Consider the following 27,027-nt stretch of genomic DNA (forward strand, 5'->3'; position numbering starts at 1 on the left):
GCAACCATACTCACCGGCAGGAAGGACACTATGAGTAGAGTCTAGTGCTAGTGTTATTTGGCTGCAGATTTCTGTAAGGTTGAGCTCTGCTCTAGATCTGGAATGACATCCGCTGTGCTGTGCCCTACCACACGAAGCGAGATGTCATTCTCAGTTCCCATTCCCATACCTCTCTTTGGACGTAGTTCAAGGACCAGAGGTATGTCCATATATTTTAAATATTTTCGTCTTAAATTACTATAGAGATTCAGAGTCTGAACATATAACCGTAAGTTTACCAAAAAATTGCCGTAACAGCTATAGGTACAGTCAGATGCAGAGAGAAAGAATCCGCCAAAATGAAAGTTCCACCCTGCCAGGACTTAATTTATTGATAAAGATAACCATATATTTATTTGCAAAAAATACATATAGTGATGAACATAGGTGGACAGTAATTTTGGATGCGTAGGGTAGAGCGGGGAGAAACGTAACACTTTGTACTTTGACCTTAGTTTCTGGTTAACCCTTATTATTTTGATGAGTTTAATGTATCATATATAACGTCAGTGCATGATCTGTACATTAACGTCTTGACTAACATTATAATTGTGTATTTTGTTTTTAAAAAATCCTTTTTTGTTACTAATCACCCCGTTGGCGTGCAGAAAGTAACACGTTGTGGGTCAAAAGTAACAAGACACAGTGGGCTGTAATTTAATATAATATGACATATCAAATCAAAATAAAAACCGGTCAAGTGCGAGCCGAACTCACGTCCCAAGGGTTCCGTACTGCACACATTTTTGAACGAGCGAGCAAAGCGAAGTTCTTAAGTACATTCAACTGTTTATTCAATTTGTCCACACACAGCTGGCTATCTTAGGATAGTTAGGTAGTTACCCATTTTTTTTGTTCAAGTATTATGTTAAGCATAGTGCCTACATTTTTCATTGTTAGGTGTATCTCTGTTAATTCAAGATAACAGGGCTATAACCGCGGAAATCGAAGCCCGAAGTTCGCAAATTGCTGGCATTTCTCTCTGTCACTCTAATTACCTACGGTTTCATTGGTGTAATAGAAAAATCCCCGCAATTTGCGAAATTATATGGTCGCGATATACGGCAGTTCAGCCTTCTCACTTAGCTACTCGTACTTAAACCAATTATTTGTTCTGTTTGAGCACTAACCTCCTAAAGGTCATGCTTCGACCTTGCGTGGAGGTGCACCTCTCTCGGATGCGTCAGGCCTTCGGCCCAACGCAGAGCTTGGCCATCAACCTTCGCACTAGCTGTCCGCACCACGTTTCACGTAAACAATTGCGGTTGTGGCCCTGACAGAGCTTATCCACAATTCTTATTATCAAGACCTGCTCACGCTTAGTTGCAGACTTCTTACGCGTTTTTCCAGTAATGTATAGGTATTGGGCCCAATCGCTTAGGGGTCATCCATTAATTACGTCACACGAATTTCTAGGTTTTTTGACCCCTCCCCCCCTCCTTGTCACATTTCAGACGCACGGCCGGTTTCCATCCTTACTTGGTAGATATTCCACCAATTCGCACGAAGCGCTTTGCTTCTACTTTCCTTATGCGCACTGCCAAGGAATGGAATTCCTTGCCGGCGTCTATATTTCCGTGTTCTTATAACCCGGCAACCTTCAAATCAAGAGTGAACAGGCACCTTCTGGGCGAGCTCGCTCCATCGTAGGCCACGTCTACGCCTCGGCTAGTCTGTGGCCATGAGTAAGGCCATTCATAATAAAAAAAAAAAAAACTTGGTCACATTTGGCAAACCCCTCCCCCTAGTGTGACGTCACATTTTTTCTACGAAATCGCCAAATCGAATTAAGTAAGCACCTAAGTATTATAAATATTTTATCAAAATATTTTTGACGATATAAATATTAGAAATGATGACTTACGGCTCCGAAACGTGGTCTTTCACTATCGGCCTCATCTCAAAACTCAAAGTCGCTCAACGAGCTATGGAGAGGGCTATGCTCGGAGTTTCTCTACGTGATCGAATCAGAAATGAGGAGATCCGTAGACGAACTAAAGTCACCGACATAGCCCACCGGATTAGCAAGCTGAAGTGGCAATGGGCAGGCCACATTGCACGCAGAGAAGATGGCCGATGGGGTCGAAAAGTGCTCGAGTGGAGACCACGGACTAGCAAGCGCAGCGTAGGACGTCCACCCACAAGATGGACAGACGATCTTGTTAAGGTCGCCGGAAGACGCTGGATGCGGGTCGCTTCCAACCGGCACGTATGGAGGTCCAAGGGGGAGGCCTATGTTCAGCAGTGGACGTCTTATGGCTGAGATGATGAAATATTAGTAATTTTATAACCCAACACTGCTAAGGAAAGAAAATTAAACGAATAAAAACGATTATCGTTTTAAAAACTTGTTATTTAAATGTACAGCGAATAAAATAATTTAAATAAATTTTCGGTTACTGATGAAGTTAAAGTGACGTCACAAAGTTTGTGTCTCCCCCCTCCCCCATGTCACAATATGTCACATTTTCTTGACCCCTCCCTCCCCCTAAACGTGTAATGTAATTAATGGATGACCCCTTAGCAAAAGATAGAACAAAATCGACAATCTCCTTTCAGGGGAGCATGCACTTGTCGGAGGCTCCGGGCCTTCAGGGCTTTCGACCTTCGCATTCAGACAATTGAACTATAATTGTTCTGTGTTTGAGCACTAACCTCCCGCAACTCGGCCTTCGGCCGTGCGTTTTAAAAAGCCTCTGAGGGATGCTTGGGCCTACGGCCCTACGCGTAGCTCGGCCATCGGCTTTCGAAAAAGCTGTCCACAGCTAGTTTCACGTAAACCATTACGGCTGTGTCCTTAAAACAGCCCAACCGCGTTTTCTTTCTTAAGTCCGGCTCACGCTTGACTCTAGATTTCTAATAGGTTTTCCTGTCATCTAGAGGTAGAAGGTTGTGTATTTTTTTTTTTCAAAATTTTAGACCCTATATTATCGGAGATAAGGGGGGGGGGCGGTCATTTTTTGCCTATTTTCTTAAATAATTTCTAAACTGTTTTATATAAAATTATAAAAAAATATATATTTGAGATCCTCAAAATAAGCCCTTTTAATATGTAACACGATATGGTTTGCAAAACTTGGTTTTCTAATTTTCTCATATTCCCCTTAAAATAGCCCCCTATACTTAAAATTCATTTGTTTATATTACATGTCCGTCTTTGGGTAGCAGACTTCCATATGTGTACCAAATTTCAACTTAATTTGTCCAATAGTTTTGGAGCAAATTGGCTGTGACAGACGTATAGACAGACGCACGAGTAGGCGTCACAAACCCGGTTTCACCGAAATCGAAAAAACCGGAAAAACCGGGTTTACAGCCAATTGTCAAAACCGGGTTTTTACTTTAATAAAACCGGCTTTTTCGAGTTTTTCGATTTTACACTTTTGTAAACATAGTTTCATTATTTTGAAGAGCAAATTAAAAAAACAATACATTATACGCACTAATTGTATAAATGAACAGCTTTTTAGTCTCCAACGTTATATCTATTTGCCCAGTTTTGCAGATAGACTGCTTTGATGGTCCTTGAAGTTAAGGCTTCAATCCAGGATGCTTCGGAGATATTTAGGAAGAAAGTTGTGTCGGAGAAGATTGCCTCTGAATTTTAATATCAGCTCCGTGTTGGCTAGTTTGTTGCACTGGTGAACGCAGAACACCTCGGTCTTGGAAGGGCAGGGGCACAAACGCCACTGAGAGAAATAGTCATCTAATAGATCCAGGTCCTTTTCCAGGATATTTAGTTCAATTTTCAAGCTGTCTTTTTGTGTCACAAGGGCATCATCAGCATAAGCAAACTTCCGCGATGTGGTGTTAGGCAGGATACGACTCAGACCTTTTCAGACCTATGACAACTAATACTAGGCCGTGTTGAGAGTGTGGAAAATCCGCTAGCGCGTACAGCTCGGCGGCCACTGGGGTACCGTCTATTGCTCTTGTTGTGAAGACTAGGTCCGGGTTCACTTCTCCATCGAGCTGATTTGAAAGTTCCTTTGCCTTTGTGAGAAACGACTAAAACAGTGTTGTTTTGTTGCTATCTGCCCAGTCCATGATCGCCTTCTCGTTGGCGTCAGATTTCCTTTATCCCCAGCCGGTATGGTGGCTATTCAAGTCTCAAATGTAAAGGGATGGGTGTTCCAAGTAAGGAAGGCGTGGAGTATGCCAGCAGCTACGTGGAGGATTATATATGCTGCATATCCGCGTTCCGCCGATTTGAATAATCGTGGTGGCGATATTGTTGCCATCGATGTTATTTGAAATCACGTTGACCAGGGCAGTAAGAGAAGACCGGCCGCATGTCGAAGTTCTATATTAATTGTTTATGGTATTATAATGCCGCTACCAAATCAAATCCCGGTATTTTATCTCGTTTAGCGAGTTGGGCATCATCAGCGGTGTATTTCCAGAAGGAGGACTATGTCAACACCGTTGTCATATAATAGGTTGCTTAGGCAAACCGGTTTAGAATTACTGCTTAGTTAAAAACTTTATTGATGGATTTGGATTAATTTATTGATATGGTCTTGGTAAAGTAAATAGAAATGTCGTGGAAGACGTAATATCAAAACATTGAACCTAAAAATAATTGCTTATTTTACAAATTATACGTAAGATCGAAATCACCGAAAAAACCGAAAACCCGGTTTTGCAATCTCACAAAAACCGAAAAACCGGTTTTATAAAATACGCACGGTTTTGTGACCCCTACGCACGAGTGATCCTATAAGGGTTCCGTTTTTTCTTTTTGAGTTACGGAACCCTAAAAGTACCTACTAATCATGTAAATTATTATTGATAACACACTTTAATATTTGCATTTCAACTACATAAACATTAGTATTTTAAGAAAACAAATCAATATTAATTCCTCGTTAGAAATTGTTTTTATTTCAAGTGATGAGATCAATTATTGTCTTATAAACATGTTATCTAATCAGATAATTCAGGGGTCAGAGTTTTTTCACTTACAAATATGGCATACATCGTTTACTAATATGGCATAGATCCAATAGGTATATTGTATGGGATGTAAATGTTACTTTTGTATGGCTTTGTTACTTTTGTACCCGATCGCATTTTTCTGAAAACATGAAAGATATCTTTGAATTTGAAACGCAACGTGTGCGAGAAAAATAAATTGCAATCAATCTAATCAATATCCCTTCGGGTGGCAGGGCCTCCGGTTGAACGGTAGGAAAAATGGCGCGGCCATTTTTAAAACATGCCCCTGCGTGGCAGAGGCCGGGAGCCAGACACTCCCCAATTAGCGGTGAATCGGGAGACGGTTCCGTCACAACAAGCCCGTGTGTGGCAGAGACCGTCTCCCGGCCTCTGTGCGACGCCGTATTTTGCGCCTAAAATAAAACTATTAAAACTATGCCTTGCTTGCTCACTTTTGCAAGATGCATTCTTCATTAAACAAGGATGGTATTCCTTAAAGGTTGAATTCCCGCGTAAAATAATGTTTTTTAGAAATGGCGTGATGTTCACGCCCCACCAGACCTCGTACGCACCGACCGTCGAGCCGCGAACATTCAGAAACCAGAAATTTATTTGCTAACAACATTGTCCTTACAAAGGTACACAAATGGAATACGCAGTGATAAAAAGTGAAATAAACTGTGTGAATCGTGTTAAATGTAATGTTTTGTCATAAAGACTGCTTTTTTTCAATCAATTGTTTTATTTCCTAATTATACATATTTTTATACTTACATGAAAGAAAAAATAATTGGTAATATGAGATTTGATCAAGTCCAGCATAATTCAAATAAATATAATGAAATTCATTGGTACCTATACAATCAAAAAAGCTATTTTATGCTGAATTCAATTCAATCATACATATTTTTGAGAATTGGTCAAATTTCTAGCACACGTCAAATTCGCGATGACCACCCATGGAGGCGCCGCCACTTGACGTATATTTTTCTAAATTTGCCGCACCACTCAACCTCAAGCCACCGTTAAATCTGAGGCGCCGCCATTCAACGGCTTGTTATATCTGTCCATCTCCCGGCTCCCCGCCACCATAGAGACCTAGCCAGACAATGCCACTCTAGGGGATATGCAAATATTCAGAAAATGTATGAATTTTAATACAACATAAACATCAAAGAACTAAAAGTCAAAAAACGTACTTTTGATTCGAAAAATTTTGCGTCACGTTGCGTCCTCTCACACAACCTAATAGCACGTGGCGCTCGTTTCGACTGAATGCGCTGACTGAGTGAAGGGGGCACCACTGTCTATCGCTTAATAGCAGCGGAGTGGTATTTTGTCTATTAGATAAACCTACAGAGCAATAGTTACTTTCCACCCGCAGTTACCTTTGTCCCCGCTCTCCCCTATATTTCACTTGAAGAAGCATGCAAATTTTGCTTAGTAGCTAGGTAGTATAACTAAATATATACAAATTGAAGCTAAGCTAAGGTAAGTTATATAATAATAATAAAATAAAGGTTGTCTGGAAGAGATCGCTTTTTAGCGATAAGACCGCCTGTTGTTTACCTCTGCCTGTATTTCTGTTTTCTTTTGTATTGTCTTATTTTATTGAGGTGTGCAATAAAGAGTATTTGTATTGTATTGTATTGTAATAATATCATCGGAATACACATATGATTTTAATGAAATTGTCATTGAATTGATTTGTGCCTTATCGAAAGCCCTATTAATTAGAGTAGTACCTAAATAACTTTTTTCATTTGACGACTTCTGTATTTATTCGGTTTATTTAGTTCGAGTATCTAATGAATTCGATTATTTAGTTAATTTACATTTAAGTACGTCACATGTGACATGAACAGACAAGGAGAGCAAGATAAAATATATTGTTTTGTCTTCCTTCTTTCAATGGAACTTTTTTAGAGTTTCTCTTCCTCAAAGGAGGCTAGTTGTTAAGACGAAACTCAAAATACTCTCATTTGCATCTTAAAAAAAATAGGATGGGTCACTGACCTGTCCCGGTAAAGTGAGGTAGTGTGCGTGACGTGTGTTTGTGTGTGAAATGGGGTAATTTGACAGAATCTGAAAATTTTCCCCGGGCATACCTCACCTTAAGTAGATTTAAAGGTATGATTTAAATATACCTAATAATGCTTTTCTATAATTTAAAAAATCAATGCATGGCGCGAAGGTTGAAACAGTCATTCTGTCAGTCTGACACGTTTGAAAAAAGAAAATTACTTCTGAAAATATATATTTGACTAGTAACATACCCTGACTCTGCATGGCTATGGGCGGCTTCAGTAAGTGCTGGTCCTTGACGCTAAAGTGGTGCCACGCGGGGAGAGCCGGATGGGTTGGAGCGGGGCAACATGGACTACATACCCTGACTCTGCATGGCTATGGGCGGCTTCAATAAGTGCTGATCCTTGACGCTAAAGTGGTGCCACGCGGGGAGGGGTGCGGCCAAGTTGGTGTGGGGCAACATGGACACCACCGGCGCCTCGCGCGACGAACTTTGCTGAAAGTTAAAAGCTCATATATTGCTTGTGAAAATAAAGTGAAATTTACAGATATGCCGCGTGATTCCGGGATTCGTGTGCGATATAGGAGAGTGTTTTGGCATGTAACTGTTAATCAATGAATCATGCATTATCTAAGCCGACTGAATCACTTCTTCAAACGCTTATCTTATCTACTAATTATTAGCACCGTAGAATGACATTGTAAATACAAACCGCACTGCAGCTGCTTTTTGCACTCATTATAGTATTAAGTGCAAAAATACCACGTGTCTTAATGACAAACATCATCCCGACATAACTGTTAAAATAGAAATACGTACGTACATGTGTACGGTTTTATAAAAATGTTTTACTTAAATTATTATATGTACTTATAAGAACATTTTTGTATAACTTAATAATTTTTTTGAATAATATTTTTTCTTTAAATCATAACCAACACTGTTTTTTTTACAGTCCTTTATTTTATAAACGAATTACCAACACCGAAATAGCGTTTACTTTTCGAACAGTTTTGTTCCTATCGCGGGCCAAGCGGCGTATCCATATTACCATTTCGACTTGATATCCCGCGGTGTGGCATAGAAATCCCCGATCACTGGACATTACACAAAAAATCAAGTAACAAAAGAGAAAATAAAGTGACATTTCACAAAATATAAAGTAACAAAAGAGAAAACAACAGTACGTAAAGTAACAAAAGAGAAAATAATAGTATGACAATTATCGTGAAAATAATAATATTCGGATTGGGCGGAATTCGAGTGGTTTTTCTATTTTTTTCTAAACAAAAAATACAATAAGTAGATGAAATTACCAAAGAAGTCGTAAACAAAACCTTTTATAAAGAAACTGCGTCATCGTTTGCGTGAAATGATCAATTTTATCTTAATTGCTTTAGCGCTTTAAAGGATGACTCACGTTAGACCGGGCCGTGTCCGGGCCGGAGCTTCCGGCTCATCGTTTTCAACGGAAAGCATCACGTGATCACCCGTCATGTCACAGAAAAGTAAGCCCCGGAAGCTCCGGCCCGGACACGGCCCGGTCTAACGCGAGTCATCCTTTAAGCGGGAAGAGGTAACAGACTTTGTTTTCATACTAGCTTTTGCCCGCGACTTCGTCTGCGTGGAATTAGTAGGTACCAGCAGCTAAAGTACTGCGCCTGGATAAAATCTAATAGCAATTCGAGCATAATATGAGGCATTATCTATGAAAAGGGACCTTATTGTCGATGGCGCTTACGCCGCACAGCGTCGCGTGGCATTGTATTTATATCGGAGCATCATTAATAATGGCGTAAGCACCATCGACAATAAGGTCCCTTTTCATAGATAATGTCACATATGTTTTTGTTTACACCAATTAATAGGCACTTCATTAATTTTTCACCCTCTTTAGACATAACTTCTTCTGACGTAAAAGAAGAAGACTTCTGACATAAAAACTATCCTATGTCCTCCCTCGGGACTTAACTATCTCTATGCCAAATTTAAACTAGATCCGTTCAGCGGTTTAAGCGTGAAGAGGTAACAGACAGACACACTTTCGCATTTATAATAAAAAATCCGGCGGGTTCGAATCCTGATAAGGGCATTTATTTGTATGATGATACAGATATTTGTTTCTGAGTCATGGTTGTTTTCTATGTATTTAAATATATTATATATGTATATCGTTGTCTGAGTACCCACAACACAAGCTTTCTTGAGCTTACCGTGGGGCTTAGTCAAATTGTGTAAAAAATTTCCTATAATATTAATAGTATGGAATAACATAAGAATTAGAATAGTTACAGCGAACTCGGAGACGTAGAGCGGCGCGTTGCGGCCGTCCGCCGACGCCGCGGAGCCCAGCGCCGCGCCCACCTCCATCTGGCACAACACGCGAGGTTCATTTGCAAATAAATAAAACAGCGGTGGTAAGAAGCGCTGGTGGCCTAGCGGTGAGAGCGTGCGACTTGCAATCTGGAGGTCGCGGGTTCAAACCCCGGCTCGTACCAATGAGTTTTTCGGAACTTATGTACGAAATATCATTTGATATTTACCAGTCGCTTTTCCGTTAAAACATCGTGAGGAAACCGGACTAATCCCAATAAGGCCTAGTCTACCCTCTGGGTTGGAAGGTCAGATGGCAGTCGCTTTCGTAAAAACTAGTGCCTACGTCAAATCATGGGATTAGTTGTCAAGCGGACCCCAGGCTCCCATGACCCGTGGCGAAATGCCGGGATAACGCGAGGAAGAAGAAGAATAGTAAAACAGCGGTGGTGGCCGAGTGGATATGACGTCCGACTTTTGATCCCGAGGTCGGGGGTTCAAATCCTGGCTCATACTAATGAGTTTTACGGAACTTATGTACGTAATAACATTTTCACCACACCAGCTCGGAAAGGCTTACTTTGCACTTCAAAAACTGATAGCAAAGTTGCATTTTATTCACATGTGAGGCAAAGTAATCAAATGCAAATTTTGAGTTGTTTTCTTATGTTTTCTGGTAGAATTGAATTTTAAATGATGATTTTGGATGATAAGTATTTAATAACATTCATTTGGATTTGATTTTGTTTGATAGTTTACATTTAATATCTGCTTCGGGTTGGTGTGGTGAAAAATTTTGTGTTTCACTCGGGGGCAAATTTTGTTTAACCCTCGTGCTTTGAAACCCTCACAACGCTCAAGATTCCATTTTTCGAATCTTTCGCTTGCTCGGCTATCAATATTAGCACGAGCGGTTAAACAACAACTTTGCCCCCGAGTGAAACAAATAACTATTGAAATCTACAACTAGCTCTTCGGTTCAAGAAAACATCGTGAGGAAACCTGCATACATCTGCGAAGAAATTCAAAGATGTATCTGAAGTCCCCAATCCGTATTGGGCTAGCGTGGGGACTACAGCCCAAACCCTCTCGTGCTTGAGAGGAGGCCTGTGCCCAGCAGTGGGACGTATATAGGCTGAAATTATTATTTTTTGTACTCCATTTTGGATTTCACGGGCCTATTATAAATCCCGGTTTTTAGGGTTCCGTACCCAAAGGGTAAAACGGGACCCTATTACTAAGACTTCGCTGTCCGTCCGTCCGTCCGTCCGTCTGTCACCAGGCTGTATCTCACGAACCGTGATAGCTAGACAGTTGAAATTTTCACAGATGATGTATTTCTGTTGCCGCTATAACAACAAATACTAAAAACAGAATAAAATAAAGATTTAAATGGGGCTCCCATACAACAAACGTGATTTTTGATCAAAGTTAAGCAACGTCGGGAGGGGTCAGTACTTGGATGGGTGACCGTTTTTTTTTTGCTTTTTTTTTGTTTTTTTTTGCATTATGGTACGGAACCCTTGGTGCGCGAGTCCGACTCGCACTTGCCCGGTTTATTTATAGGTTTGCGTGGGGAGATAGATCCAACACGTATAGGCCCTTTGAAGAGCTTTAATGTCTTGTTGTTATTATAATAGTAATACAGATACAGACCTGGTCGTGGCGGGGCTGCGGGCCCACGGTGTGGCGCCGCTGCGGGTCCGCGGGCTGCGCAGGCGCCGCCGTCACCGCCACGCCGCCCGCCTCACCAAACTATAAACAACACACACATAAACACTACTGTTTCATATAAAACATTATCTTCCTAAGGCCAAATACAAATGTAAAATCCAAAAATTGCCACTGAACTTTGAACCTACAGTGTAGGAAATAGAGTTGATTTTGCATTGTTGGAAAATGGAACGAAACAAAGCAAAAGTGACTCTGTTCCAATTGGATAGGATTTAAATTTCATCGAACTGAAGAGGTACTATAGGTAGGACCTTGGGCCTCAGGACGTTATACTGATATCACTTTCACATACATATACAGGGTGCTTCCTGTAACGGGAGCAATAAATTAAACTAAAGGCTGTACTCCTCAAACTGACCAACATTTGTTCAGCAACTTTAAAAAAATATAAATCCTTTAGACTTCCTTTTTTCATACAAAATAAATATTGCCTTCAATGTACGCTGACATCAGTGTGTTTGACGTTACTTGTCACGCTTTTAACATAACAAAATTTGCAATACATTGCGTCTTAGAATAAACTTTAAAGTGTAATAAAAATCAAAATATGAGTTATTTTCAAAAGTTGCTGAACAAATGTCAGTTTGAGGAGTACAGCCTACAGTTTAATTTATTGCTCCTGTTACAAAAAACACACTGTATAGTCTAGCACACACAACTTGTCAGTCAGTAAGAACCAGTAATATAGAGGCGATGGATCCGGCACAAGCGTCGATTTGTAGCTATAGACCAGTGGTGGGCAAAGTACGGCCCGGGGGCCATCTACGGCCCGCGAATGGATTTTATCCGGCCCGCCGCGGATCCTATGAAATAATTAGAATATGGGCTATATCGCATTCGCCACGATATCACAAATCAAAATAAATTTTGGTTACAATTCTGGCCCTCCACTTAAATTTCCTAAACTTTCTGGCCCCCCATGAAGAAAGTTTGCCCGCCACTGCTATAGACAAGGGATTCGGGGCCAGCTACAAATCCAACGACTATACATGTAATGCTCGCGTCCTCACGCAGAATTCGTGTTGCAAGGGCTGCTACTTATGTATGCATGGAATGGGCAACTTACTGGAACTATATTAAAAATATATATATAACATATAAAAATGGAACTCTTTGGAAGCAAAATACAGTTTGTTTCACATGTCTATCAATTGGTTTTACATTGTAGCATTATTTAAAAAAATTCTTTGTTGCACCTTCAACGGATTTACTTGTGAAAATTTTCGTGCAGATGTTATTTTTACGATGTTCGGAGTAGATAAACTCAAATATAGTGCATGGATCGACTTTTTTCGACTTTTGGGGAGTAAGTTCCATCGAAGGTCAATGTTTTAGTGAATAAATTGTGGTCGTAGTACATTACGGTATTTACGGTAGGACGAATAAAAAAAAAACGTTCAAAATCGGCTGTTATCCCACAAAATATAGATGCTGTGAACGAGCTCATAATGCAAAATGGTTATAGTATATATCGCAAGATAGAGGCATCTCATGGCAATAGTATGACGAGCATTTGTAAGATATTACATGAACATTTGGTTCAAAAAAAAAAGAAAAAGTCGCGAAAGAGCCGTTCTTGCCTACAAAATGCACGTCTTGTATACCAAGATCAGAATGGAAAAAGTGCTATGAAAAGTCGTTTCAACATTTGCAAAAGTGCATCATTCATCTTGGTGGACAAATACAAAGGCAATAAAACCATTTATAACTATAGATATTTGTTATTTTTTGTGTTTCTACATACATAAGTAGCAGCCCTCGTACATACATTACATCCGTCTGGATCCGGATTAATCCTTCGTATGCCTTTGTCAAAAATTTGCTACCGAATTAATAACATTGAAACTGTAAATTACAGACATTACAGTCCAAATTACGTGACGTTACGGGACGAGGCATACAAAAGGTTAAGGTGGTTCGCCTAGGTTACTCAAAACTTAACTCTCGCTAGATGGCACCACTTTTGCAAAATTTCAGGTTTTATTTTTTTGTGAAATGGTCATGGTATTTGTATACTTAAAAGTATGTTTCGCACACTCTTTAAATAAATATTGAACTATTAAAATAAACATTGAATACTTATAATACTTAGGATGGCTCTGTAAAGTTAAGGAAGGATTTCTCTTTGAATGTGCGGAAGGTGATTAGAAAACTAATACTTTTACAGTACATGTGGCCCTATTTTCCCGCACTAGTGCGTAAAATAGCACTTTTCGTGCGATGTCAAAAGTTTAAAGGGCCATATGTACTGTAAAACGTCGTACGATACACTTGCGAATAGATAATTCGCTTCCTCTTTTCCACACTTGTATTGTAATAGTTATTTACGATACAAGTGCGAAAAAGAGGAAATTCGAAACGAGTGGCGATAAATTAAAACACGACCGGAGGGAGTGTTTTAAATCGACACGAGTTGCGAATTACCTATTCGCACGTGTATCGTACGACGTTTTACAGTACATATGGCCCTTTAAACTTTTGACATCGCACGAAAAGTGCTGTTATACGCACTAGTGCGGAAAAATAGGACCATATGTACTGTAAATAACAATTTTTTGAGCACTTAAATTTTAAACGCCTATAATCTATCTTGGAGTTATAATATAATTATACCTGTTCCAGGCTGTCGGTCCGCTCAGACAAGTAGTCCGCAGCGTCGGGCAGCACCAGGCAGTCTTGAGACGAATCCTCGGCGTCCATCTGCTCCTCTGTCCCGCTCTGACAACATACAACAGACAGAAATAGATCATTCACCTTTCATATGTATGTGGTGGTCGAAAATCGTGGATTCGAACCTCAGTTTTGCTTTAAAGGCCGAGCCACATCGGCTTGCGTGAGCGTGACGTGCGCGTGTGCGTGCACGAAAATGTTGGAGCCGCACACGCACACGTCACGCAAGCGGTGTGCCGTCTCTCATAAGGATCTGTATACCACAACTCCGCACGCGCACGTCACGCACACTCAGCCGGTATGCACAGGCCTTAAGGGGCCCACTGATTATCAGTCCGCCGGACGGTTTTGACCTGTCAGTTGTTCGGAACTGTCAAAATTTTGTTCTAACCGACAGGCCGATACCGTCCGGCGGACTTAATCAGTGGGCCCCTTATCCCGTCGACTGCCTTGTCCCGTATACGTCACAGACAATTTGAACTTTAATTTACAATTTAAAGATTATTAATTCAATACCAAATTCTCCTCTTTTAGGGTGGTATTTTTCTTTGTCCAATGTCATTGCGTCTCACACTCTCTTTAAGCAAAATGTGAGACGCAATACACATTGGACAAAGAAATTGCATAGGTTAAACAACCTTAGGAAACTATAGAGCAGAAAATATCGTCAAAAAGTAGCTGATTTCGCTTGTCAGTCAAAACTAATACTTACAGATGGTCAAGCAAATCTTGTCAGTACAAAAAGGCGCGAAATTCAAATTTTCTATGAGACGATTATCCCTTCGCGCCTACCTTTTTCAAATTTGCCGCCTTTTTCTACTGACAAGATCTGCTTGACTAATAAAATTATAATTAAAATGCTAGAAGTATTTTAATTATGCCTTTACAGTTCACATACCTTACAGCTTGTGAGATCTAGGGCTCCGCCACCTTGGTCACCTGTTGGCGACTCCAGGGAATCTAGAAAACATAACGACGTACCGTCACCCGGGGTGAATAGGAATGGCTGGGGTGAATAGGGACACCCCTTAAAATGTGATTTACCTGACAATTTCTTAAAAAGTACCCATACAAATTGAATCATTCGATTGAAAATCACAGAAGATTTTGTATGATACAATTTGTATGGGTAGTTATTAAGAAAAAGTCAGGTAAATCACATTTTAAGTTTGTCCCTATTCACCCCATCCATCTCTTTACAACCCGGTTGACGGTACATGAAAATTACAGTGTTCAAAAGCTGTAGACTCTGTACGCACAGACTCTATTTAGATACATCTTATACCTTTAAACGAGCAATTTTTAGGGTTCCGTACCCAAAGGGTAAAACGGGACCCTTTTACTAAGACTTCGCTGTCCGTCCGTCCGTCCGTCCGTCCGTCCGTCTGTCACCAGGCTGTATCTCACGAACCGTGATAGCTAGACAGTTGAAATTTTCACAGATGATGATGTATTCCTGTTGCCGCTATAACAACAAATACTAAAAACAGAATAAAATAAAGATTTAAATGGGGCTCCCATACAACAAACGTGATTTTTGACCAAAGTTAAGCAACGTCGGGAGTGGTCAGTACTTGGATGGGTGACCGTTTTTTTTTTGTTTTTTTTTGCATTATGGTACGGAACCCTTCGTGCGCGAGTCCGACTCGCACTTGCCCGGTCACATCATCTGTGAAAATTTCAACTGTCTAGCTATCACGGTTCGTGAGATACAGCCTGGTGACAGACAGACGGACAGACGGACGGACGGACGGACAGCGAAGTCTTAGTAATAGGGTCCCGTTTAGGGTCCCTTTGGGTACGGAACCCTAAAAAAGAACAGTTTTTTCGGGGGCGACAAATTGATCTAGCTAGAGTAGCTGGGCCAAGCGTATTTTTGAGTTTTTATATGTTTTCCGAACAAAGCAAATTAGAAAATAATGAGATAAATATCCGATGGTGTACCTCTGTGTATCCGCTGAGTCCGCTGCTGCACTTTGTCCATGAGGAGGTGGTAGATGGCGGAGATGTGGTCGAATCGCTCTTCTTGCACAGACTGGAACACCGGGGAAATTACATTTAGGGCTTGTGCACAAATCAGGTTCAATAGGTCACGAAAAAATCACGTTGGGGTATAAGGAAAAATCACGTGTGTTTTTCTACAGTGAACGTAACTAACTAAGAAAGAAAACCAACCACATGAGTAGATGATTATTCTCATAACATAACTCTCAAAAAAAAATCTTTTCATAAATCATATCTTGGTCGGGGGTGAGCCCGGGCAAGGTGTCAAGTGTCCGTACCTGTTGTATGAGGTCGGGGGTGAGCGCGGGTAAGGTGTCAAGTGTCCGTACCTGTTGTATGAGGTCGGGGGTGAGCGCGGGCAAGGTGTCAAGTGTCCGTACCTGTTGTATGAGGTCGGGGGTGAGCCTGGGCAAGGTGTCAAGTGTCCGTACCTGTTGTATGAGGTCGGGGGAGAGCCCGGGCAAGGTGTCAAGTGTCCGTACCTGTTGTATGAGGTCGGGGGTGAGCGCGGGCAAGGTGTCAAGTGTCCGTACCTGTTGTATGAGGTCGGGGGTGAGCCCGGGCAAGGTGTCAAGTGTCCGTACCTGTTGTATGAGGTCGGGGGTGAGCCCGGGCAAGGTGTTAAGTGTCCGTACCTGTTGTATGAGGTCGGGGGTGAGCCCGGGCAAGGTGAGCATGTGGGACAGCACGGTGTCGCGCGAGGGCGTCGCCGCCACGCCGGCCGGGTGACACGTGCACGCACCCGTCGATGGATCTGTCAAAAAAAAAAATTGTATAATACATTTGTACATACTGCAAAATTAATTAAACATCTCCGACACGGCCGTCCTGACTTTGGAAGCGTCCCAACAACTCGACCATCCTGATATTATGTGCGTCCCCGTGTACTTATACATTAAACATTAAAATTAAACATACCTACTTTGGACAATTTTGATATAATGTTTCAATTCGGCCATCCCGATATTGTATCCCGACGTTGTACAGCGAACTGCAAAAGTTAATGAATTCCTTTCATAAAGTGGGTATGCATTTTTGCAGTTGTGCATACCTATAGGGGCAGGAGGACCGGGGCCCGCGTGGTGCGAGGAGAGCCAGCGGTGCTTGGCGACGCCGCGGAGCGACAGTCTCTTCTCGGGCTCCACCACCAGCATGTGCCGGATTAGCTGCTCGCATTCTGTGATCAAACCAAATCGTATATTTAATAATACAAAGTTAAGCTCGTATTGGATACCAGACCAAGTTACGGGCGGAGGTTTTACTATGTTAGACTGTTTTTAACATGATAAAGATACATCATTTAAATATTTCTAAGATGCCGTCTCTTCTTCTTATCTCTACTTAGTATAAAACGAAGTCGCTCCGTTTGTCACTACGCCTAAGTTTTATAAAGCGCTTTTCATGAATGGATATTATTGAAATGAGGAAGATAAATTTGTATAATTCATTAATATTTGTGCAAATCGATTGAAATATAACCATGATTAGTGTTAGTATCTACATTCCACCCACGCGAAGCTAGTTTCTCCTAATAAACACGTTTAATGTATCATGTTTCACCTTGCGACATGAAGTACGGTATCCGGAACTTGCCGGCCAGCACGACGGCCCGCAGCTCGTGCAGCGTGCCGCCGTCGAAGGGTAGCGCGCCGCACACCAGCACGTATAGCACCACGCCCAGCGACTACAAAAACGGAACATAATTAGTAAGTTATCCTTAAAAGATAGACATACACCATCGCGGACCTTTTTTGTAGACCAATGAAAGTCTACAAAAGGCAGCAGTGGTGGCCGAGTGGATATGACGCCCGACTTTCAATCCGGAGGTCGCGGGTTCAAATCCCGGCTCGTACCAATGAGTTTTTCGGAACTTATGTACGAAATATCATCTGATATTTACCACTAGCTTTTCGGTGAAGGAAAACATCGTGAGGAAACCTGCATACATCTGCGAAGAAATTCAAAGGTGTATGTGAAGTCCCCAATCCGCATTGGGCTAGCGTGGGGACTATAGCCCAAGCCCTCTCGCGCATGAGAGGAGGCCTGTGCTCAGCAGTGGGACGTATATAGGCTGAAATGATGATGATGATGATGATGATGATGATGAATGAAAGTCCGATATGCTCGCGAGGTCTACAGCTCACAAAGCCACTAGTATAATCTGTGGGATTGAATTGAATATACTCACCCATATATCCGCCTTGGGCCCGTCGTATCTCCGTCCCTCGAACAGTTCCGGCGCGGCGTACGGCGGACTGCCGCACCAGGTCGCCAGGGCTCCCCCGCGTACGTACTCGTTGCTGAATCCGAAGTCTGCCAACTGAAATATGACGTACACTATTACAAGACAGTCCTGATAAAGAAATAATAGTTTATGTGACTGCTACACAATGAGAAGCATTAAAATACGAGTATGGGTTTAAATGCCTAATTATGTACACGCCTCTATTGTCAGAGCGTTAGAGTACGTGTTCAGATATTGTGAACACCTTGGCCGCTCCGATATATATGATGGCGAATGTACAGTTATAAACACTACTCTTTATCTACACATATATATATATTATCCTCCTGAGACTAAATGTGTCGCTTAACATCAAACTCGGGTAAATCCATTCGACCCTCTCAGCAAATATCTACCCTGTTACCTTTTCGTAATACCAAAATCGCATAATCTGACATGGATTTACCCGAGTTTGAAGTTAAGCGACTCAAATGTACATTACAATGTACATAATCGCGCAATCTAATTTGAACCTTTCATGAACCACATAAAGCAGCATTTATTTTGCTTCATTGTTTTTTTTAAAGAAACGAAATTCATACCATTTACTTATAGAATAAGGTTCATATAAAAAAATTGAAAACTTTATATGCTGGGTGTTACGAGGTTATAAGCGTATGATGCGTTCAGGAACGGAATATTACGACCGCCATTGCGGTATTTGATCACACACACTAACAAAACGTCATTTCGACGGATACTAGAAATGCTGCCCACTCTACTTCGCTGTCTCACATACCTTGATGTTCACGTGTGTAGCAGAAGGTTCTCCGCCTTAAGGTCTCTGTGCACGACCCCTCGGGCGTGGCAGTACCCGACTGCCATCTGCTATACTGATGCTGTCCCACTCTCTGTACAGCTGTCTCACGTACCTTGATGTTCATGTGTGTGTCCAGGAGGAGTTTCTCCGCCTTGAGGTCTCTGTGCACGACCCCTCGCGCGTGGCAGTACCCGACTGCCATCTGCCATACTGATGCTGTCCCACTCTCTGTACAGCTGTCTCACGTACCTTGATGTTCATGTGTGTGTCCAGCAGGAGGTTCTCCGCCTTGAGGTCTCTGTGCACGACCCCTCGCGCGTGGCAGTACCCGACAGCCATCTGCCATACTGATGCTGTCCCACTTTCTGTACAGCTGTCTCACATACCTTGATGTTCATGTGTGTGTCCAGCAGGAGGTTCTCCGCCTTGAGGTCTCAGTGCACGACCCCTCGCGCGTGGCAGTACCCGACTGCCATCTGCCATACTGATGCTGTCCCACTTTCTGTACAGCTGTCTCACATACCTTGATGTTCATGTGTGTGTCCAGCAGGAGGTTCTCCGCCTTGAGGTCTCAGTGCACGACCCCTCGCGCGTGGCAGTACCCGACTGCCATCTGCCATACTGATGCTGTCCCACTTTCTGTACAGCTGTCTCACATACCTTGATGTTCATGTGTGTGTCCAGCAGGAGGTTCTCCGCCTTGAGGTCTCTGTGCACGACCCCTCGCGCGTGGCAGTACCCGACTGCCATCATACTGATGCTGTCCCTCTCTCTGTACAGCTGTCTCACATACCTTGATGTTCATGTGTGTGTCCAGCAGAAGGTTCTCCGCCTTGAGGTCTCTGTGCACGACCCCTCGCGCGTGGCAGTACCCGACTGCCATCTGCCATATTGATGCTGTCCCACTCTCTGTACAGCTGTCTCACGTACCTTGATGTTCATGTGTGTGTCTAGGAGGAGGTTCTCCGCCTTGAGGTCTCTGTGCACGACCCCTCGCGCATGGCAGTACCCGACTGCCATCTGCCATACTGATGCTGTCCCACTCTCTGTACAGCTGTCTCACGTACCTTGATGTTCATGTGTGTGTCTAGGAGGAGGTTCTCCGCCTTGAGGTCTCTGTGCACGACCCCTCGCGCGTGGCAGTACCCGACTGCCATCTGCCATACTGATGCTGTCCCACTCTCTGTACAGCTGTCTCACATACCTTGATGTTCATGTGTGTGTCCAGCAGGAGGTTCTCCGCCTTGAGGTCTCTGTGCACGACCCCTCGCGCGTGGCAGTACCCGACTGCCATCATACTGATGCTGTCCCTCTCTCTGTACAGCTGTCTCACATACCTTGATGTTCATGTGTGTCCAGCAGAAGGTTCTCCGCCTTGAGGTCTCTGTGCACGACCCCTCGCGCGTGGCAGTACCCGACTGCCATCTGCCATATTGATGCGGTCCCACTCTCTGTACAGCTGTCTCACATACCTTGATGTTCATGTGTGTGTCAAGCAGGAGGTTCTCTGCCTTGAGGTCTCTGTGCACGACCCCTCGCGCGTGGCAGTACCCGACTGCCGACACCATTTGTGAGAATAGCCGCGCTGCCTGCGGCTCCGGCATGCGCCCTTTCGATACTAGGTGATCTGAAAAGGTACAAGTAAGTAAATATTCTTTATTGCACCAATCTTCTTCTTCTTCCTCGCGTTATCCCGGCATTTTGCCACGGCTCACATAGGAGCCTGGGGTCCGCTTGACAACTAATCCCATGATTTGACGTAGGCACTAGTTTTTACGAAAGCGACTGCCATCTGACCTTCCAACCCAGAGGGGAAACTAGGCCTTATTGGGATTAGTCCGGTTTCCTCACGATGTTTTCCTTCACCGAAAAGCGACTAGTAAATATCAAATGATATTTCGTACATAAGTTCCGAAAAACTCATTGGTACGAGCCGGGGTTTGAACCCGCGACCTCCGGATTGCAAGTCGCACGCTCTTACCGCTAGGCCACCAGCGCTTTTTTTTCGCTTCTTAGTGATCTTTATTGCACCAATAATTATACAGTTTCATCATCATCATCATCATCCCAGTCATAAGACGTCCACTGCTGAACATAGGCCTCCCCCTTGTTATGGGGGGTGAATGCCATAATCGCCACGCTTGGCAGGCGGGTTGGCGATCGCAGTCGAGTACACCGAATTTGAGGGACGCTGCTGCCCGTCCACCGGTGGTCTTGGACGTAGTTTAAGGACATACCCGAGTCCCATTCCATCTGCCATACTTCCATACCCATACATTATACATTTTACATACATGTAAAACTACAAACAAATTTTAACGGAAAAATAGAGCCAGGTAACAACAGGTGGTCTTATCGCTAATTATACATGCATGCAAAATTTCAGCTCAATCGGAAACCGGGAAGTGGATCAAATTTAACTTGCAAGATTTGATTACAGACAACGGGACAGGTGAAATGGATTTAAAAACAATACAAAATAATATGTAGTTACAAATGTGCCGAATCACTACGCATCCAAACAAGCATCTCGTCGAAGATAATTAAAATGGGTTGTTGTTGGCAACACATACATTACTCGCTAGAAACTAAGATTTCGAATTTGTCGATTGGAAACATTAAACTAAGTAGTTAAGTACCTAATTATTACATAGTGCCTACTGTGGAGTATTATGTGACTTCGAGCAGTGGGGAGACACGCCTCATTTCGGTCGAACTCGGCTCCGTTCAGCTCAGGATTGCTCCGAGCAATTATTACGGTTGGCACTACTTGACTTTTGCGTGCACGACCACAGATAAGATAATCACTTGAATTTTGACAACCCTAAATAGCCGAAAGGGATAGTGCCCTATATTAGAAAGGGAAAGCATGACTCGACCCTGAACCGCTGTCAAACTTCAGGTTTGTAGGAAGTGTCCTTTCCGTACAGTAGTACTATTTTTAGGGTTCCGTACCCAAAGGGTAAAACGGGACCCTATTCCTAAGACTTCGCTGTCCGTCCGTCCGTCCGTCTGTCTGTCACCAGGCTGTATCTCACGAACCGTGATAGCTAGACAGTTGAAATTTTCACAGATGATGTATTTCTGTTGCCGCTATAACAACAAATACTAAAAACAGTATAAAATAAAGATTTAAGGAGGGCTCCCATACAGCAAACATGATTTTTAACCAAAGTTAAGCAACGTCGGACGTGGTCAGTACTTGGATGGGTGACCGTTTTCTTTTTGCATTTTTTCCCGTTTTTTTTTGCTTTATGGTACGGAACCCTTCGTGCGCGAGTCCGACTCGCACTTGCCCGGTTTTTTTATTCTGTGCTTCTAGCCGCCGATAGAACAGCGACATCTAGTGTGATATTAGGCAGCTATGAAACTAAACGTGACTGCATTAACACTAACTCACCGAATATTTCCCCGTTCGGAGCGTATTCTGTCACTAGGTATATCGTGTGTGTGCTCTCCATCACCTATAACAACAAAATAGCGTTTAAATAAAACTATAAATAAATATGTCGGAGAACGGCTGAAATGTGCCATCTATCGCCTTCAAGAGGCGTTTTATCATGCAAACCTTGACAAATAGAGCAAACTAGGGTGTTACGTACACCGAGTGGCGTTCGACGCAGTACCGCCTAGACGTCATAGAGCGCGCTGTTAAAAACAATTGAAGCCCAGAACAATTGAAGTTATGCTGTCAATCAATCTTCAGAGGAAGCACGATGAGAACGAACGGGAGAAGATGACGTCTGTGGCGGCTCCTGGGTCAAATCCACTAGTTTGCTTAAGATAAGAACGTATCGCGTGCTGTGATTTGTAATGAGTCTTGTGCAGTAAAGATTGTGAGTTGAACATAGTATTTCATTGAAGGCCCTCGTCATCCACGATTGAAGGTTCGGATGTGCTGGAGATAGTATGATACGCCCACAATTCCCGACAAATAAATAATAAAACTGCAATGTTCTGCCGCCAGAGTGCAGCACTAGCTTCTCTAGTAAACCATAGAATAACTTATACACACTGTGCCTTAACCGATTCAGTGCTGATGACACGCCTGCCTTGTCATCAATGTTTTTTACGAGTGGCGTATGACACGGGAGGAGTGTCATCATATTCTATGGCGCATGGCATGGCTGCCGTGTCATGAAATAATTGTTCCCCGCCACAGCCAAAAGTTCTCGAAAATGGAACACGCAACGAATCGGTTAAACTGTTTTTTTTTGACAAGTTTTCACATACAATAAAATATGACATTGATGCATCAGGCGGTTTGTTAATAAGGGCCTACCGGGAAACGTGAAAATGGAAATTTTGTTATATGCCTCTTTATCGCTCGAATAAGCATTGATAGCGTACTGGGGTGGACTTCCACGCTATCGCACCGGGCCGTCAAAACGGTGCGATCCTACACTACAGTGCCACACACCAATATTTCCGTGTTTTTCAACCAATTTCTGCCCATGAATCCATTCAGATTTAACTTAGAGGTAGATCAAGGGCCAGAGGTAATATAGCGAAACGGCCAAGCCACATATTTTGACTAAGGTGTAGATTATAAGGCTTGTAGAGTTAGACGCTTGGCACTACATGAGATCTGATAACTTTTTTAAAGTCTGGGCCTCATGGTTTCGTCTTAAAATGTTTTTGGTAGGATCTCTTAAGGTATCCTTCAGATTGCCTCACAACCTGATCTGATGCAGGGTTATCTCGACCCTGTACTGGGTCTCTTACCTGGTATAATCGGACTATGTGTGGGTGCCGCAGTCTTTTCATAATTGCTATTTCTCTAAAGGTCTTCTTTAGGTTGTCTTCGTCCAGTCGGCTTTTGTCTATTATTTTTATCGCGACCTGAAATTAAAGATATTTATATGATTAAGCCCTAGGGGATATATTTCTTACAATAAAATATAAACTTTATTTCAAAGTGATAGGTTCAATTAGGGAAGGGGTGGGTAGATCCCCCACAAGGTGGGCTGACGACCTGGTAAAGGTCGCGGGAGTCCGCTGGATGCGGGTGGCGCAAGACCGGTCATTGTGTCACTCTTTGGGGGAGGCCTATGTCCAGCAGTGGACGTCCTCTGGCTGATATTATGATGAGGGCTCAATTTTGCGAAATTACTTAAACGTTTATGATAGTATTTACGAAATAAATAAATATGAAATATGTAATATAGTTAACTATAAGAGTGTAACATAAATACTGCCCTGCTAAGCCGAAAAGCGCTATCTCAATAACAAATGATTTTGAAAATGGAATTCTCAGTTATAGAAACTAAAGTATAAATTAGCAATGGATTTTCTTTTGAGATAGCGCCACTCGGCTTAGCAGGGCAGAATAATGGATCCAAACCGATACCACTCTAATGGATTAAGAAAAAAATACAAAGCTTCGCACGCTTCTGGTAAGCTTCTGTAGCTCAGTTGGTTACGAGTGATCGGAAAGGTCGCAAGTTCGAGTCTTGCCAGGAGAACCACTTGTTTCGTCTACTACTAATGATGCTGACTGTACATTTCCTCCTTCGATTGACGTTTTCTATAAGCTACTGCCACTTGGCTAGGGGGCTATTCATAAATTACGTCATTTCAAATTAGGGGGGGGGTCTGGACATCAGATGACGGTAGCATGAAGTAGGAGGAAATGGGGTCATTTGAAGCATGATTTTTGGATGATTATAGGGGGGGGGGGGGTCAAAAATCGTCAAAAATCGATGACGTGGAGCCCCTAGGCTCCCTGGTATTTAAAAACCGGCAAAGTGCGAGTCGGACTCGCGCACGAAGGGTTCCGTGCCATTACGCAAAAACGGGCAAAATAATCGCGTTTGCTGTATGTTTAGTTTTTAGTATTTGTTGTTACAGCGGCAACAGAAATACATCATCTGTGAAAATTTCAACTGCCTAGCTGTTAGGGTTCATGAGATATAATAGCCTGGTGATAGACAGACGGACGGACAGTGGAGTCTTAGTGATAGGGTCCCGTTTTTACCCTTTGGCAGGCGTAGCTCACTCCGCGATTTCGTCGCTTTGCTACAGGTAGCTAAAAGTACATCCGTTCCACCCCAATTTTGGGGTTTGCCATAAGCCGCGCGTGGCGCTGTCGCCACGGCCATATCTGTGCTGATCGTGACAGACGCGTTTTGTTAGAGTGAGTCTTCTGTACCTAGTACTATTATTTACTCTGTGCCTTTGGGTACGGAACCCTAAAAAAGTAATAGTTTATTTTGTTGCAACGAAACGCACCCCTTGGCACGATGAAACCCTGACCCGTTCGGTTCGAGGTCAATCGAAGACCTTATACAGAACCAGACATGACCTAATAAACACGTAGGTACACCTAGTTCAACGTTTAACTGAGCCGGTTGGTACGAACTGTAAAAAGTTATTATTAACTATAGCGACCCGCCCGGCTTCCCACGGGTTAATACCAGTAAATTCAAAAACTAGCCAAAAACGTATGACGTGATTAATGGATGCCCCCTTATTTCCTTATTCCTTGTAATTGCCTGCCCCTCTCCCCTAACACTCCCTCTAAAACGACGAAAAATATCCTAAAGGCCTTTTCACAAATGTTTCAATTGGTATTCGACCCTCTGTACACGCCCTAACACGAAAGCTCGGCAAGGCCAGGTCGGGAGCTTCCGCGGCACAGACGTACACACAGGTCAAGGCGAGCGGGCGAGGCCGACTGGAAGACATCCCTTGAAGGGTTAAGGCCGACTTTAAGTTATATTGTAAGTTTTGTGTTTAATAAATGAGGTTAAATTAAAATAAAACACATTACAAAATGGTTCTAACTATAACGAACCCAAAAGTCTGAACTTTTTTTTAATACCACGTCGGTGGCAAACAAGAATACGGCCCGCCAGATGGTAAGCAGTCACAGTAGCCCATGGACGCATAAAACTCCAGTGGTATTACATGCGCGTTGCCGACCCTTTAAAAATCTGTACTTTTTTGATCAACCCAATTGCTGTAGCCCCCCTCGACAAAATGTCTTCTTTCGGTTGGCATATCCTCTAGCCGCCCAGACGTCAAACCTTGCCAAGCAAAATTAAATTTTATTTTGTTAACACAAAGTTGAAATTAGAATGGAACAGGAGACCTTTTTATAGGTCTCTGGGCGGCTAGAGGATATGTATAACGACTACAGACTAAGAGCCAACAAGAGTGGTCATTTCTCCATACAAACTTACTTACTTACTATGCATGATTATCTTCATCAAATAATTTGGAAAAAAAAAGCTAAATCGACAAAAAAAACACACACGAAAGCATTTTCGCCCAAGTTACAGAATAAATAATAGTACTAGCGTACTAGGTATACAGAAGACTCGCTCTCTAAAAAACACGTCTGTTACGATTAGGACAGATATGGCCGCTAGGTGGCGACAGCGCCACGCGCGGCTTACGGCTAGTAGGGCATGCTCCCGGGAATTCCCGGTTCTCATATTCCCGGGAATTCCCGGGAATTTTATGGTATCAAAAGAACCGGTACTGAAGACCCGGTACCGGTACTTCCCGGTTCTCATCATATGACTATTTATTCCCATTTCAATAGTAGTAATGTATTAGTATTTTGGTTCGGGACATTATATAACATTTAATAATGGTGCTATGAAACGGGGGACCCAAATAACCCGATAAATTAACCTAGTAAAGTAGGCATTCGTGAATCGACTACGCTACGGCCGTGTGGCTCGGCCCAGGCGGAGCCAATGTGTGCCGGTTAACTTCGTAAAATAGGTTGGAACGCCAATTAAGTGTATGTTTATAATAAAAAAAAATCATTTATTAATTCTTATGCAATTATTTATATGAAAATAAGCCATTCATAAAGATTGTACGCTAACAGAAACAATTTCTAAAAGTAATCAAAAGATGCCTTGAGAACCGGGAAGAACCGGGAATCCCGGTTCCGGCCATGCCCAGAACCGGGAAATGAAATTCTTGGTACCGGGACCGGTACTGCATGCCCTAACGGCTAGCCACCAAAATTGGTGTGTAACGGATGTACTTTTAGCTACCTGTAGCAAACCTGGAGTGAGCCACGCCTGCCCAAGCTGTGACGGAGACCTTCGCTTCGCTCGCTCAATTAGTATGACTTTATAATATTTTAAACTTTCGCGTTTTGAATACATATTAACTCACATTATAGACGGGTCTAACGCGAATTATATTCAATTACCTTGATTTACCGACGTTTCGACACAGGTTTCACTGGTCGTGGTCGCGGCTGACTGATGTGGCTGTGTGATGTGATGTGTG

The 27,027-nt window shown here is 42.7% G+C and overlaps 1 protein-coding gene across 1 annotated transcript in view; it reads right to left on the reverse strand.

The window, feature by feature from the left end:
- The window catches only part of LOC134677824 (uncharacterized), a 58,297-nt gene that overhangs the window by 25,570 nt on the left and 5,700 nt on the right, over window positions 1–27,027 (reverse strand). Inside the window, exons 2-14 of the mRNA XM_063536251.1 lie at window positions 23,497–23,613; window positions 22,172–22,235; window positions 20,244–20,398; window positions 17,916–18,047; window positions 17,288–17,411; window positions 16,779–16,904; window positions 16,363–16,481; window positions 15,668–15,758; window positions 14,622–14,683; window positions 13,667–13,771; window positions 10,976–11,074; window positions 9,299–9,376; window positions 7,366–7,501 (exon numbers count right to left, since the gene is read on the reverse strand). Coding sequence (XP_063392321.1) covers window positions 7,366–7,501; window positions 9,299–9,376; window positions 10,976–11,074; window positions 13,667–13,771; window positions 14,622–14,683; window positions 15,668–15,758; window positions 16,363–16,481; window positions 16,779–16,904; window positions 17,288–17,411; window positions 17,916–18,047; window positions 20,244–20,398; window positions 22,172–22,235; window positions 23,497–23,613 — 1,408 coding nt within the window. The remainder of the gene's footprint in view (window positions 1–7,365; window positions 7,502–9,298; window positions 9,377–10,975; window positions 11,075–13,666; window positions 13,772–14,621; window positions 14,684–15,667; window positions 15,759–16,362; window positions 16,482–16,778; window positions 16,905–17,287; window positions 17,412–17,915; window positions 18,048–20,243; window positions 20,399–22,171; window positions 22,236–23,496; window positions 23,614–27,027) is intronic.

This window comes from Cydia fagiglandana, chromosome 27 (genome assembly GCF_963556715.1).
Source record: "Cydia fagiglandana chromosome 27, ilCydFagi1.1, whole genome shotgun sequence".
In the NCBI taxonomy this organism is placed as follows: domain Eukaryota; kingdom Metazoa; phylum Arthropoda; class Insecta; order Lepidoptera; family Tortricidae; genus Cydia; species Cydia fagiglandana.